Source organism: Anser anser (assembly GCF_964211835.1).
Source record: "Anser anser genome assembly, chromosome: 3".
NCBI lineage: Eukaryota > Metazoa > Chordata > Aves > Anseriformes > Anatidae > Anser > Anser anser.
The window spans coordinates 60081794-60097585 of NC_139722.1; the positions used below are offsets into that span (position 1 = coordinate 60081794).

Below are 15792 nucleotides of genomic sequence, written 5' to 3' on the forward strand. Positions count from 1 at the left end.
AGTCACTGTCACTGAAAGACCTCAATGAAATAAGCCTTAGCTGCAAGGTAATGCCTCATGCAGTTAGTTTTTAATGCCTCTAAATGAATTTGTTTTACTCAAAATTTAAGTACATTAAAAGAGTGGTGTTCATTAGGCCTTATCAAAAGTACAATTTTTATATTGCTTTAGTGAAATAGCTGAGTTTTTGCTTATATAGAAGTCCTAACCGTCATGGAAAGGGCTATGTGTTATGTGATGTTATCATGTATAAGTGTCGAGTGTGACTATTTGCTTTATAAAAAATGCAGTTCTTTGATGGCTTTTACTGTTTATCACATGCTGTATAGCTCTCCGACAAGCCTACGTTAAAGTACAAGTTCCATGGTTAACATGAAGAAATTCAGACTTTTAAGTCTATACGGTTATAATTTATGAATGTTTAGAATAATAGTTTGTGTGTCTAGCTGTACGTTTGACTTGAAAACATACTTCATGTTTCATAGTCCTGCTTCACACAGACTTTCCTGGCAGTTTCTATTGCGATGTGGTGCCCAGTAGCCTGCGTATTTGATGTCTATATGTGTACATGCTAATTGCAGGATTAGAGATCACAAACACTTGGGTACCTGTAACGGTGTTAATTAAAATGCTGATAAATGGCCTGCTGGCGTTATACAGACATCTGGGAATCCTCCATTGCTTATGTATCAATTTTGAAGAGAATTGGTAATGAATCAAAAGTCCTTACATTGTAACTTTGTGAAAGAAAAGCATTACTTTTGCATCTCCCCAAGATGAGTTCTTTCAGGGGGCTTCCGTCATCTATATATCATAGTGGTTTTCTCTGCAGTATTAGAAGACATGCAGTCCGTATGCTGAATTACCCAGATCAAATAACGAACAAGTGCAGTGAGACATTGCTTGGGTTATGGTCACACAGTTACAAAATAATGTGTATAATAAGTGTGTGCATTGAATCATTTCCCCCCCCGAAGGTTTTGCTGTTGAAGTACAGATCGCTCATAGGAAAGCCAGAATCCAAGGTAGAATGTGAAAACAATTAGTAGAAGGTATTTTGGCTGAAAGCATTTATCACACCTAAAAATAATGAGATATCAATGTATCTAAATCAATTGCCCTGCTTGTTTTTTCACACCTTTCCTTGAATGTTGCAATATTGAATCATTGAGGCAGCTATGCTCTCACCTCTTTTGTGAGGTTACAAATCTGTCGGCTTCTTCCTCCAACACTGCTCTGAAGGGAGAGACAGAGACAGCCAGGAGCAGGGAATCAAAAGGAGAGCAAAGGATTCTAGATTTGCTGGGCTCCCTCTCCTCTCCACGTTCCTTTTGTCTCCTGGAGTTGGCACCCAGGCTTCCTTCTCTGGTTGATGAGTGATCTTTGGTAGCACCTGAAAATCGGAGAGAACAATCACCAACTGTGTGAGCACTTTTTTTTTTTTTTAAGGGTTTTAAGTATGAACTTTTGAAAAAGGGAGTGTGAGAGGATACCTCAAAGGCAAGTATGCCTCCTCATGACTGGAGTCGTGAATTGTGTAACAGAATGAATATTGCCAAGTTCAGTGTCGTTGGCTACATCCTTTGCAGCTCTCTGTCCAGCTGCCACTTGGGCACTTACTTATGGAGTTCTTCTCTGCCTCTCCCAGCAGAACTCCACAGTCCAGGCATGCAGGAGCTGTCCTCTAGTCGGCAGCAGCTTCCCCGGGGATTCACCCCTTTCCTGGCCAGGTGCCTACTACAGGTATCTAGCTCAGCTATCCTCAGGTTGCATTTCTATTATATGGAATTCTTATTTTTCTCGTAACTGATGTTTTCTGCTTAATATTCTGTGAGAACTTGAAGAGTTAAAACTTGAATTTTCCTTTCCTTGCATCACCAATTTTTGATACCACATTAATGGAATTAAATCAAAATCCAGACTGGCAAAAGAACCTGTGTGTAATGTCAGGTGACAGTAATTCCCCAAACAAAGGGCAACTAGTCAACTAGACTTCTAAGAGTTCACAGATCCAAAAGTTCGGATGCATTATGTAGATATCTACAGTTTTTATACTGTATATGCACGACAGTACTTCTGTCTGTATAGAAATGAAATGTGTTGAATGCTATTTGAAGTCCAAATGCATGATAAGAATGTTCTAAACATAATATTCAGTTCAGCACAAAGCTCTTTGTATGATGTTTTAGTACATACAGCTTTTGCCTTGGAAATAGAAGATCTGCATTTTAGGTTTCTCCTTCTAAGGGAATCCAGACCTGGCAATTTGCATGGGAATTTTCTAACTCACAGGCTGTAGTCTAGCTTTTGTGAGCACACATTACATCTGTTTTTATAAGACTGCATGAAATCAAGAATGTGAGGTTTAAAATAACATAAAGAAAACAAGCAAAAAAGAGTCATGACAGCACACCCTTCAGGCAAAGCAGTTGTAGTCCATGCTAACAGCATGTCTTTTATCCATTTACTTTAATGTCAAATGCATTCGTAGCATACTTGGGATCAGGTATTAGAAATTGGGATACCAGCCTTCGCAGTAAGTGCCTTCATTAACAGACTACAGCGTTAAGTTCCTTTTGCTTGTTACTTGTCAAAGACTGTGAATCTAACCTTTTTATTATAAATATGAAAGCTATTGAATTCTAAAGTAACAGTTCAGAAATTTCTGAGAAGCTACACCAAACAAATGCTATAATGTTTACATTAGAACAATACAGAAAACAAGAAGCACTGCTTCTGTGACCCTTGTTTGTATACACTTAGAATATACTGCCTTTTTAAAAATTTTTTCCTTTTCTAGTTTGAAGCAAAATGCATGTAAGCTCTTTTGTTATGTTTGTGGGGTAGTTGCACTGAGTGTAATTGCTGTTTGGCATTGTAAGTACTATTTGGTATGGAATAAGAAGAAAATACCACTGTTGTGTTCACTGCTGTTGAATTCAGCGGAAACGTTTGTCCTTTGTGCTTTATTCTTACAAAGCAATTGTCAGTTCACAGATTCACAGATTCACAGATTTTTCTAGGTTGGAAGAGACCTCAAGATCATCGAGTCCAACCTCCGACCTAACACTAAGTACTCCACTAAACCATATCCCCAAGCTCTACATCTAAACGTCTTTTAAAGACCTCCAGGGATGGTGACTCCACCACCTCCCTGGGCAGCCCGTTCCAATGCTTAATAACCCTTTCGGTAAAGAAGTACTTCCTAACATCCAACCTAAAACTCCCCTGTCGCAACTTTAGCCCATTCCCCCTCGTCCTGTCACCAGGCATGTGGGAGAATAGACCAACCCCCACCTCTCTACAGCCTCCTTTCAGGTAACTGTAGAGAGCGATGAGGTCGCCCCTGAGCCTCCTCTTCTCCAGGCTGAACAAGCCCAGCTCCCTCAGCCGCTCCTCGTAAGACTTGTTCTCCAGACCCCTCACCAGCTTGGTCGCCCTTCTCTGGACTCGCTCGAGCACGTCCATGTCCTTCCTGTAGCGAGGGGCCCAAAACTGAACACAGTACTCGAGGTGCGGCCTCACCAGAGCCGAGTACAGGGGCACAATCACTTCCCTCGACCTGCTGGCCACACTGCTTCTTATACAGGCCAGGATGCCGTTGGCCTTCTTGGCCACCTGGGCACACTGCTGGCTCATATTCAGCCGACTATCAACCAATACTCCCAGGTCCTTCTCGGCCAGGCAGCTTTCCAGCCACTCATCTCCCAGCCTGTAGCTCTGCTTGGGGTTGTTGCAGCCCAGGTGCAGGACCCGGCACTTGGCCTTGTTGAACTAAAAGTTGTTATAAAGCAATTGATGGAAAAAGAAAAATACAAAATATTCTCAATAGAGATGACAACAATTTTTTAAAAAAATAATTCAGTGTATTTAAAGATTATTAAAAAAAAAAAAAGTAGAGCTAAATCTTCAGTGACAACAGTGCTAAACTGAAAACACACTGCTCTGTTTGAGTTGACCTTTCATAAACCTCACCAACTGGAGTTGGGCTGGTCAGTGAGTTCTGCAGCACACCCTACAGTATGGAAATAGAAATCTTTATTCAGTTAGGTACCAGAGCTTTCTATGGCTGTCTGTGTACCAGTTCTCAGATGTAAAAAATCCAGAGAGGGGTATTAGGGCACGATTCACTACTTAAAAACCCACTAAAGTCTTTGATACTGTTTATTTGTAGTACCTGTACTTATTTTGGAATGATTTTCAGGTTCATGTCAGTAAATAAATACAGAAATAATAATCTGTAAAATAATCTGACAGGTATAATCAGTATTAGATGGTGTTTTTGAAAAGTCTTGAAGTATAGCAGACACGGAAGGCACTCAGAACAATCTCGTCTTAAGGTGATGAAGGTGGCAGAGATAATGCTCTTTGGCAAAGAAATATCTTTGCCAAGGAACAAGTAATAGCATTGTTGCTTAAAGTGATCATACAGGAGCTAAAATACTTCCACTTTGCAGATTAAAGTCATAAGAAAAACCACAGGAGAACGATATCAATCGAAGATTTTTTGTCATGTACTCAACATGCTTTCTTAACGTGGTCTTGATTTCAATTAACTGCATGGTTCTCATCAAAACTCTGTTTTGTTAAACATAATGGAAAAGTGAGTAGAGTTGTTTGTATATGTACAGGATTAAAAAATAGATATACTTCAGAAATCATGGTGATGGCTTTCATGCAGTTACTGTAGAAAGTAAAATAAACCCTCGAGAGTTTTAAATCTGTTACTGCCATCTAGCGTTGATAAAGTCAACATTGGCTTAGTGAAAAGTTTAAATTTAGTTTCACTGAATAGAACTGAAAACTTGGAGCATGCGAGAGATTTTTAGAAGACGCTAAGAATATATATATTTTTTTCCCTCATGAATCATTTCAAAACAAGTACATGTACTTAATAGGGCTAATTAAAATGATTATTAAAAGGTTACCAGGCTTGCTACAGTTTAAGTTACATGTAGATTGTGTGTGCATGCAACTTCTCTCTTAAAGGAAGTAAGCATTAATTTAGATGGTACCTCCTGATAGCTCTCAATGAGCTTAATAGTAATTTCCATCTAATTCCATCTAATTTTATCATTATACATATATTACATATAAAATGTCACTAACCTCTGTTTACAGTATTAAGTAATATTCTGTAGCAGGTTTGAATGAAGTAGAATCTTAGAGTGTCCCACTGAGATGTCAGGAGATGAACAAAAGTAGGCTGCTTTCAGAATGGAAAACCAAATGCTTCTGAATTAGCATCTTACTAAAATGATATGCACAGAGTAATAGAAATATTGTCATCTTATTATCTAGTCACCTTGAGAATTGAGAGAAATTCTTTCAAGGAATTGTACCTGCTGCTAAGTCTGCTTTGTAGTTTCCATGATTTTACAACAGGGCGTATGAACCAGTTTCCCATTATAAAATGATGAGAGTAGTACTGACTGCATTGATAGGAAGTAGTGCAAAAGTACCCGAGTAGCTAATAAACTAATACTAATAAAGCTTTCTGAGACTTTTGTATGGAAGGATTAATAGAAATGTAAACGTTAATATATTTGACTTTCACACAGATATTTTCTTTCTTCTTGACAGAGCAGTTGATGCTCTTTCAGACAGCAAGGATTTTGTAGAAGATCTCCTAAAAGGAAAAACAGTGGACTTGTCTTTTCAAGGAATTGATCATTTCAAAAATGAAGTTGGATTTGTGAAGTTGACAGAAAATGATCATACAGCTATACTTACAGAAATAGCAGGTAAAAAAGTTATTTCTTACACATTGTGAAAACAGGCTCTGAGAGTTGGGGTTGCTCAGCCTAGAGAAGAAAAGGCCCAGGGGAGACATTACAGAGGCCTTCCAGTGCCTAAAGGGGGCCTACAGGAAAGATCGGGAGGGACTCTTTGTCAGGGGGTGTAATGATAGGACAAGGAGTAATGTCTTTAAACTAAAAAAGGGGAGATTTAAATTAGACATTAGGACGAAATCCTTTACTCTGAGGGTGGTACGAAGTGTGAGAACAGGCTGCCCAGAGAAGCTGTGGATGCCCCATCCCTGGAAGTGCTCAAGGCCAGGCTGGATGGGGCTTTGGGCAACCTCGTCTAGTGGAACGTGTCCCTGCCCATGGAAGGGGGGTCGGAACTGGATGGTCTTTAAGGTCCCTTCCAACCCAAACCATTCTGTGATTCTGTGATATATGTGCACCTGCATGTGCACTAACTCTCAGTTCTGTCTTAGCAGTGGAGCTAAGGCTGCTTCATTTGCCAGTCAGGTAAAATGCATCCAAAATATAGTTCTCAAGTCAGTAGAAATATATAAATTAAAAGGCGTATAAATATCAGCTGAGTAACAGTAGACAGTATGTAGATCAAACCAAGGTACAGTGGAGTTTTATCTGTGTACAAGACTGTACTTAAATTATGTTGTTTACAGATATTAAAGAAAAATTATCAGTAAACAGTACTGTCTGTAATTCACCAGTGTCCTTTAAAACTATCCCAGCAATTCCAGCTATTCTTTGAAAAGACTCTTTAAAAGAGTTTTTCAGTATTGATGAATCATCTTTTGTGTTCTGTGGAATGTGAGGTCACACCATTTTTTAATAGTGCAATAACCCATATCAGGCATTTTGCAGAACAGCAAAGACTACTGTTGTCACGCTACATCTTGTGCAGTCCAGTACAGAGAAAAAATGGAGAAAGTCTTCATTAATACAGTGCTTTATCTAGCAGTTCATTAGGTTAATTTTTGAAGTGCATTTCCAAAATGTTTAGTATTTTTTAACTTACATTTTGAAGAGAAGAGTGTGTGAGAGAGCTTTCCAGCTTACCAAATTGCTTATGTTATGATTAGGTGATGCCTTCTTATTTTAAGCAGTGTTTAATAGAGAAGTATTTCTAATATTAATTATGGTAGGAATTGAGCAGTACTTAGAGTTCCAGAGAGGCTTTGGTTGTCAAATAATACCATAATTATTTTAGGGATTTAATGTACCAAGTATTTTTTCAGTCATTTGGAAGATACACTTCCTCATCCTTGTCTTTGAGTTTGTCTTTAGATTTCTTTTAAAGGTGACAGAATACTGTGTGTACGCTGTTTTATGAACAGTGAGAGTTCATGCATAAGCTGAGTTCCCTTTCAGTACCTCTTAAGAAAGGAGATGAATGGTTTCTGTTAGTCACCGACTTTTGATTTTAAGGATTTATAGTAAATTATTAAGAACTCTAAAACAACTGAAGTTGCTAGACTCAGACAGCCAAACATCTTTTGGCTTCAGGAAATAAAGAAGTTGTTATAAGTGATTTACTATACATTTTAGACCAGTTAGACAGATTTTTATCAGAATATTTGGTAAAAGATGAGGTCAGATTTCAACTTTTGTTTTATGTTTGAAGGTCCTTCCCAGTGGATGAACTCATGGTACAGTCAAATTCAGTAAACAAGCAAACCTATGTTTTCTAAAGTATAACTACTGGTACTCATTGGTGAACTTCCTTTGCTTATGTTAGAATGACAGCTGTATATTACTGTTTTCATTAAACACTGCTCTTTAGTAAAAACGTTTATTATTTTAGTGCTTACTTTTGCCAACTGAATGGAGTGTTTCTTGCCTTAGGACTGTCTTTTAATTTGTAGACTTATACAATGACATTTGTTTCATCCAGATTTGATTCTGAAACAGGGTAGGGAGCTGAACATTACCAGAAGAAAATGGTAAAATGGCCAAAAGTGTTAAATGGATATGACTTAGCATATTCTCTCCTAACATTTCTTTACTGGCTGTCAGAACTGTAACTTCTCAATTGCTGCTGATTTCAAAATATCTTTTGTTGCTTTCTTGGAAGTGCTGGTATTATTTCATAACAGGTAGCCTATATTTTGTGAAAGCAAATTCAGCTATATGTTGATACTTAAGCCAGGAAAAAGTTTTCAGGTTTATGATCACTGGATATCAAGTATTATACAAGTTTTTCAAAAGTTAGTTTAGTTGCATGTTAAATTATTGGAAAAATGGAGGAGGAAAGTAAACGCACTAAATGTTTTCAGTCTATGTCTTCATTAAGACTGAATTGGAAAGACTTTAAGATAAGTAACCTGGTTAAATAGATAAATTGTTAATACACATATATCACAGAATCATCCAGGTTGGAAGAGACCTCCAAGATCATCTACGCCAACCTCTGACCTAACACTAACAAGTCCTCCACTAAACCATATCACTAAGCTCTAAATCTGAACGTCTTTTAAAGACCTCCAGGGGTGGTGACTGAACCACTTTCCCTGGGCTAAAGGGAAACATCCCCACAGGTTCTGCTGAGGCTTGAACTCAGATCACTGGATTCAAAGTCCAGAGTGCTGCCCATTACACCACAGAACCAAATCTGTGGGTAAGAGTGATTTTGATCCTGTAGCTCACAAGACTGTTTTATCATTTACTACTGCATAGCCCGGCAAGGATAAGCAATTTAATTGATAAGCGAAGGCACCCCACACAGAGCACTTCGCAGGAAAGGGCTTGTTCCTTCAAGGTAGTGTGATTTAAAATAGTAAATAATATTAAACAAAAGAATCTCTGTGAACTCTTCAAAACTGATGAGGCAAATGGGAGTCATTAGGGTCCCCCCATCTCCCAAATGTATCACATATATAGTTCCTTTAGCATAATGATGCACTTACAGGGCTAATTACAGCACGTTTACTTTGCAAGCAGTTTTTACAAAGCATTAGCGGACAGTCCCCTAGTGGCCAAAACTCCTACTATGGGTAGTGTATTTTGGAAAAGATGGAATTATAACAGCGTTGATCTGAATGTTTTTAAAATCCTGCAAAATTTAAATAATGATGTATACATTTTTTCCAATCACATCCACAAATTAGGAAAAAAGTAAAAATGTCATCAGAAATTAGGATTTTCTTGTGGTCAGTGGAGGGTAGACGTATAATAAAAATGGTATTTTTCAATTTTTCATCTCCAATAGTAACCACCTCCTTTGTGTATAAATGAGAACTAGGTATGATAAGAAGGGAAATGCATTGTAATCATCCTTCCTCTGCCTTTATGAATGAAATGAAATCAGATGTTATGGGTAGAGTGCAGGGAATTTTAGGCTGGCAGACTGTGATTGTCTAAAATATTATCCCTCTTACTATGGAGAATCAGAGAGCAAGATAGAAAGATGCAGTAGAAACTGAATGAGAAGTCTGTGTCTTGCTACGCACAGAATTTTCCCGAACTGGAAAAAGGGCGATCCTGGTTTGCAGGTTATTCGTCTGTTATATTTCATGGTTGAGTTTTATAACACTTACACAATATAGTAGAACTACTTACTGTGAGAAAAGAACTTCTTGAACTTTTCCTAACGTTTACAGCAAACAGCAATTTGTATTGACATTATTGTAACAAAACAGTAGGCTTGAATATGAGGCAAATCACAAAGCATCTAGTGTAATGAACCTACTTTCCTTACTGTTCAACCTTTTCTAGTTGACTATACAGACACTAAGCATACAGCTACTAAAAAAAAAAAAGTGAGTTCACAATTGTGCTAAATAACTGTTTTCTGAAAAAAAAAAAAAAAAAAGGCTAAATTCCTTGAGGCAAAGTGACATTTTACATGATCCTTCACATGCAGCAAGAATCATCTTGCCTTTTAAAAAAAAAAAAATAAAAAAATTGTGGAACTTTCAAAATGTAGTAACATACCATATGGATGCTAGAGCTGAGGCATCCTTTTTTTTTTGGCTGTCAGGAAGTGTTTTTAGTACTTGCGCAGGAAGTTGCAAGTACATTAAATGAAACTATTATTTGTCTCCACTTAACAGTATTGCTTTGTAGATGGCATGAAAGGATATTAATCATTTTCTCTCAAATTTAAGGATCCAGAGATCTGATGGTACAATTTTGCATACTTATGAAAGAATTTTTAGTGTATCATTTTTATAACACTTTGAAGATAAGTTGGCGGAGTTTTAAAAATTCTGGTAAGCTTTAATTCTCTTTCTACTTGGAAGCTCTTATTTTACTGAATGTGCATTTGTTCATTCAGCTTCATGCTGCACATAGTATATGACTTTTTTTGTATGAATTGTCTTATCACAGTTTGAGTGCTCTGCTTCTCTCCTTCTGAAGTGGAAACACCTTGGAAACACCTAACACAGCCTTTCCTTATGACTATGGAAAATCTGAATTTTCTTGTCATTTTTCTCCTGGACATGATTATACAGCTTATAGAGGGCTTTTAGAAGGATAAACCCACGTTTGATTCTGTGATATACCAGCTTCAATTTTTCTCCTCCTATATTAGTTCCTCTTTTGTTGTTTTCCCTGTATGTTTTTCATGTCACTTTTCTTAGCTTGGCGTTCTTTTTAACCATCATTTCTAGACACCACACTTTCTGCTTTAGACTCTAATCTTAGGAACCATTGTCTCCCCCACCCCCCTTTGTTATTAAAATCTAATTTCCTAACATTTCTTTTTTCCTTCATTCTGCAGCTTATAATTACTTAAATATTTTTTCTCTTTTTTAGCATTTCTATGTATTTGTGGCATGCGTTTTGTTTGATCTGGATTGATTCTTCTTAGGCTCACCTGTGTGAACTTTTATCTACAAGTGCTAAAATTGTGTTCTGTCATCGTAGAACTGTGCTCTGTTATACTCTTGCATGTTTTTGAGTTCAGAATGTCTAGAACACAATGTCTTGAATTAAATCTGAGTATGTTCCACATATTTTCTGAGTTTGTGTTTAGTTGGAATTTTGTGATCTTAGTGTTGTTTTTCAAGTCCTAGTGAGGCTTTCAAGGTCTGAAATATAAAGAAAAATCCTGACACAGCTTATTGACAGAATTTATAATAGGAATGTTTTTTCTTCGATGTTTTTCTACATTTTCTTCACTCTGATATCTTTTGTTTGAGTGTGCCCTATTTTTGGAATATGCTCTTTCCCTCTCTAATACAGTCACTGTATTCCAATCATAGTTGTTGACCTTTAGTTTGTATTATAGCCATTGAAAAGAGTGGATGAGTATTTTTTTGTTATTTTAACTTCTGGGACTGGTAATGTTACCTTTTGCTGGTTTGGATGTATTGGATGCTTCATCTGACAGGTTGCATGGGCCCAACAATGGATATTTTTTAATGCTTATGTTATCAGCAAAATGAGTCCAATAAAAATGATCACATATTTCATCTATAGTTGTTTTCCTTGTATATTAGAGATTGTATTTTGCTGCACTGCTCCTCCGCTTATATACCATGTAGTACTTTCTGAACTGTACTTGAAATAATAAATACATTCTAATGTGAAGAAGCACATTAGCAAAAATGTACCATTTAGTTTGTTTTCTGTAATACATTTCATATATTCATTCAAAAACAGGCCGTATGTCAAAAATATGCCTAGCATTCCTGTTTTGTGGGTAGTGTCCTGAATACATGATTTTAGGGACACAGCTACCAGAGACAATACCAGATACTCTTTGCTGCTGGGATGCTGGTACCAGGATCTGTATGATGAGTGCTGCTCACAGCCTACTGCTGTGATGCTGTATATGTTTGACATAAACTAATTGTTGAAAATTTATTCTCTTGTCTAGTACAGCTTGTCTGTGATATAACTTGTGTCCCTGGAAAACTAGTTTTAAAACTGAAGCTTACAGAAATTAAAAAAATATACAGTATTGCTGGTAGGTTGTTAATCATTTTGTTGTTATCCATGAAGCAGTAAAGAGAGATCACTCATGTAGTTGGTTTGATTTTTGGCAAGAACTAATCTTAGTTTATTACAGAATCACTGTTCTACTACTTCAAAATTATACATGGTTTCTCTTGTACTCTAAAGTGAATTCTGACTTAACCTGTGATTTTGTTTTCTGTGAGGATGTTGAAAGAAAAATATGGATAACACTAGAAAATATATTAAGTTCAAATTAGCTTTCTGTCAGATAACTCTTAGTTCCATAAATTACATGGAAATTTGATACTGATAGTGTCTGGATATGGTAAAATATTATAATGGTAAGTGCATGTCTGGTAATACCAATGTAAATAAAAGTTTGCCGGAGACAAAAGTTAAGGAAAAGCAGCATTAATACGGATCTTCTGTTGTGATTTGCGATTTATTCCGTAGCAATCCATTAACAAACATTAGCATTCTGTAATTATGTACTAGAAATAATGCAATTATAGATCTAAAGTGTTAAGTCAGAAGTTTGGAAACTATTTTAGCACTTTTTGTCCAAGACCTCTTAGAAATCCTGAGCTAAATGGTACACATACAGTGATTCAAACAATAAATAAATCATTTCTTGTGCTTTTCGATACTATGGAATATTTGAAATACTAAGTGAATTTGGGAAATATAACAAATTATTTGGCTTAAATTTTCATTTTGATAATTACATTAAAAATACTCTTTGAAGCTGATAAAGTAAGCAGGTGAATCCCGTTTTCTTTTTTTAACCATAAGCTTTGCAGTGTTGGTTATATGAATGAACGATGGAGTTTATACTCTGACCATTAGAGGGAGCCTGCATTCCATGAACAAGTTACTCTTCTGTTTACGTGGATAACTATTTCATTTGCTTTTGATCCTTTCTTTTTTTTTTTTAATAAATACTGATTTGTTGGATTAAATATTTTAATTAGAATTACAGAAGGAAGACAAGTAGTCACTTCCAGTCACTGTAGTTTTCTAAAAATGACATTTAGTCTAATCTCGCTAAATTGGTTTTCCTAACTGTTGCTACTAGAGAGAGAAATGGAGAGCAAGTCACACTGCCTATCAGTTGCTTTACATACATTACAGCTTTACGCAAGCTTAAGTTGGCATTGCCACCATACCAAAGCAGCCTTTATCCCCGTTGTGCTGGGGATTTCTGCAACCACACAGTGAATTCAGATGTGGTTAAATTAAACATTTGTCCTTTGCCAGGTAACTTTAACCCATTCAGTTTCCCAGTGCAGTTTACTGAAAAGATGCATGACTGTCAGCACAAAGGACAGGAGTGGTGGCTGGCATGGGGCTAGAGAGAAGCAGCCTGTTTTGGCAAGGATGGTGGTTTATGCACTTCTTTAAAGATTATGTAACCACAATATTTAGCATCTGTTTTAGGGTGAGAGCCTAGAGAAATAGTTTAATTCAGTTAATTTGGTTCACTTCAGTTCCAGATGGCTGAAGCTAAGATAAATGAATTTTGCCTCTTGTCAGTTACTCTTAAGTCGTGTCATGTGATGTAGAGTTAGTGTTAGGTCAGAGGTTGGACTCGGTGATCTTGGAGGTCTCTTCCAACCTAGATGATTCTGTGATTCTGTAAAAGTTGCAAACTCAAACTGTTGTAATTTTCCATTAAAATAACTCATTTGTACAAATTGAACAAAAAGCTGCTAGTCCAAATCCCTAACAATTGTATTGGAAATACCCTGCTGTGGTGGGTTAGATTTTCTTCTAATCCACGTGCCCGTGTTAGTTGTAGTCCCTGTGAGCGTCTGCAGCAGAACTTCGTAGGTCTGTGTAGAAACTCGGTTCATCCACAGCACAAAGGGAATCATGCTGTAAAGTTGAAAGTAACTGGCAACGTTTTTCTATCTTAATATAATCATCTGTGTCAGCAAATACATATATACTGTATCGTGCGATGAATATAAACATCAGAAAAATACAAGTGTTTTTGCTGATTTTATTACAAGAGCCAAGACACCTCCCTGCTGGTAGTGTTGAGCATTGTTCATGCCTTTTGATGCTATGTAGTTTTCCGCATGCCTTCTTTTTCTAACTAAGCTTTGTGCTACACAACAGTTTTCTTCGTTTTAGGTCCCTTGACCAGACAAGTGCTGGCAACAGGCACAAACATTTTAGTGAAGATAAACAATTACCATTGAGGCCTAGTTTAACACCAGTTAATATTAAGAGTTTGTACTTCCAATAGGTAATAGTTACAAAATACTGATAAGCTCTTGAGCTGAATACTTCATTAGCTGCAGTGGGCTACGAATGCTGTGACCAGCAGAAGAGGCTGACGTGGGTATGAGGAGCATTGGGCCGGGCCGGGGCCTGGCTCTGGGGTGCCGCACTGGGCCTCTCTTGCCCTTCGGCTCTACGGTGCTTATACTTCACACGAGGTCTTAAAATTTGGGTCCAACTGTGTGGAAGGAGGCCGAAAGAATGGAAAAAAAGAGTCTTTTCAGTTTGATTTGGCTCTATAATAGCGGTGTTTTCAGGGAGGTACAGAGAGGGCAGTTAACAGGGGAAGAATGAGGTTTTACTGGAAAGGAAGACAGGTTGGCAGGGATGAGTGGAGGATCTGTTTGTAAGGCAAGGAGAAGGTTAATCTCCCAGAAGTTTGTTGGCATTTACAGACCAGGTAATCTCTGCTTTGCTGTTGTGTAGTCAGGTGGGACTGGAAGCAAAGTTTTCAGTTGTTGCAAGTAATTTATTTAAAAACTAGGGAGATTTAAATATCTACAGTTTGTCATAGTTTCTTTTCTTTGCACTTTAATGTCATTGTGACTTTTATTGTCACTTTAACTGTGGAATATATGAAACTAACTGGCAGGCTCTCAATCTGCATATTAATTTCTCCTTGATGGTTTACTGTGAGATAGTTTTGGTTGTTAACATCCCTCTGATGTTGCCTGAACACAAACAATTATCTGGGTAAAGGCTGCTGAGCACTGCTCTATTGTTTAATGAAACTGGATGTGCTGTTCACGATGTTCATTGCCTTCACTCCTCTAAAATACCTTTCAGTGATCACCACATTGGTTCTTTAATGCTGAAAATGTTGAGTCCCACGGTCCCTTGAAAACAAGGACAGCAAATGCTTTTGGGTTTTCATTTATATTATTTTGTGTACTGCACTACCAAACACAGAATAACAGTCACTGTGATAAACACCTTATTAAAATGAAGCAATACGATATGTTTTTGTGGAGAATTGAGTTTTATCAAGAAATCTGACATAAGTTTCTATTTCAGTCTAGTACTTCAAGCCTTCATACTATCACTGTCTTGTAAGGCTTACCTTACACATTGGCACCTGTGCACAAAGTGTGGATTGCTTGGTCCAGGTGTTCTTTGGATCCTACCGTATGAATGAACACGTTTTTAATCTATGCTCTTGTGTAACAATGGGGTGAAAGAGAAAAAGCCACAAATATTGATGATACGTGGTTGAAAGAACCATATTGCTTGCTGATACATGATAGTGGTGTTGCATGTATGGTGACAACTCACTATAGAAAAGCCTAAACAATACATAACCAAGTAACCATGAAGAACCATTGGGAATCATCTTGACTGTGGTTTGCCTGCTGGCACAGTGCAAAGCTGAATGAATATTTGAGGAGAAATTCTAGGGATGATGGGGAGTAAAAATAGCCACTGTTCATACAGAGAAAAGAGAAATAAGGTCCTTCCTTTTCTTATATTCTGGAGACCAAAGCACATCAGGTAGTGACTGACCCTGGTTTAACCACCATTTTTTTCCATTCCAGAGATTGAGTATTGCTGAGCTGTTCATGAGTCAATAGGTCTTGTCTGACAGTAGCTAGGGTCGCTCGTCAGTCTGACACAGTCCTTCCTTACCCTGTTAAGGGTCTTAGCAGTAAGGCGGTGGGGAGATTGGTGCTTGGTGCAGTGTTTGACTATATGTTCCAAGGATAAAGTGATTTCTGAAGTAATTTTTTTATCGCTTGGTACTCACTTCTCGTGATTCATAGATGAGGTTTTGAAAAATCTTACCATCTGAAGTGGTTGGTGTAGATTTCTTCACTGGCTTAGATATTGGGCCTTGTGAGGCTTTGTGTGT

At 37.4% G+C, this 15792-nt stretch overlaps 1 protein-coding gene across 2 annotated transcripts in view; it reads left to right on the forward strand.

Moving 5' to 3' along the window:
• Window positions 1–15792, forward strand: part of AKAP7 (A-kinase anchoring protein 7) — a 91584-nt gene that overhangs the window by 8811 nt on the left and 66981 nt on the right. For both annotated transcript variants that reach the window (XM_083830699.1, XM_083830698.1), the window contains exon 5: window positions 5584–5744. In XM_083830699.1, the coding sequence (XP_083686825.1) occupies window positions 5584–5744 (161 nt within the window). The remainder of the gene's footprint in view (window positions 1–5583; window positions 5745–15792) is intronic.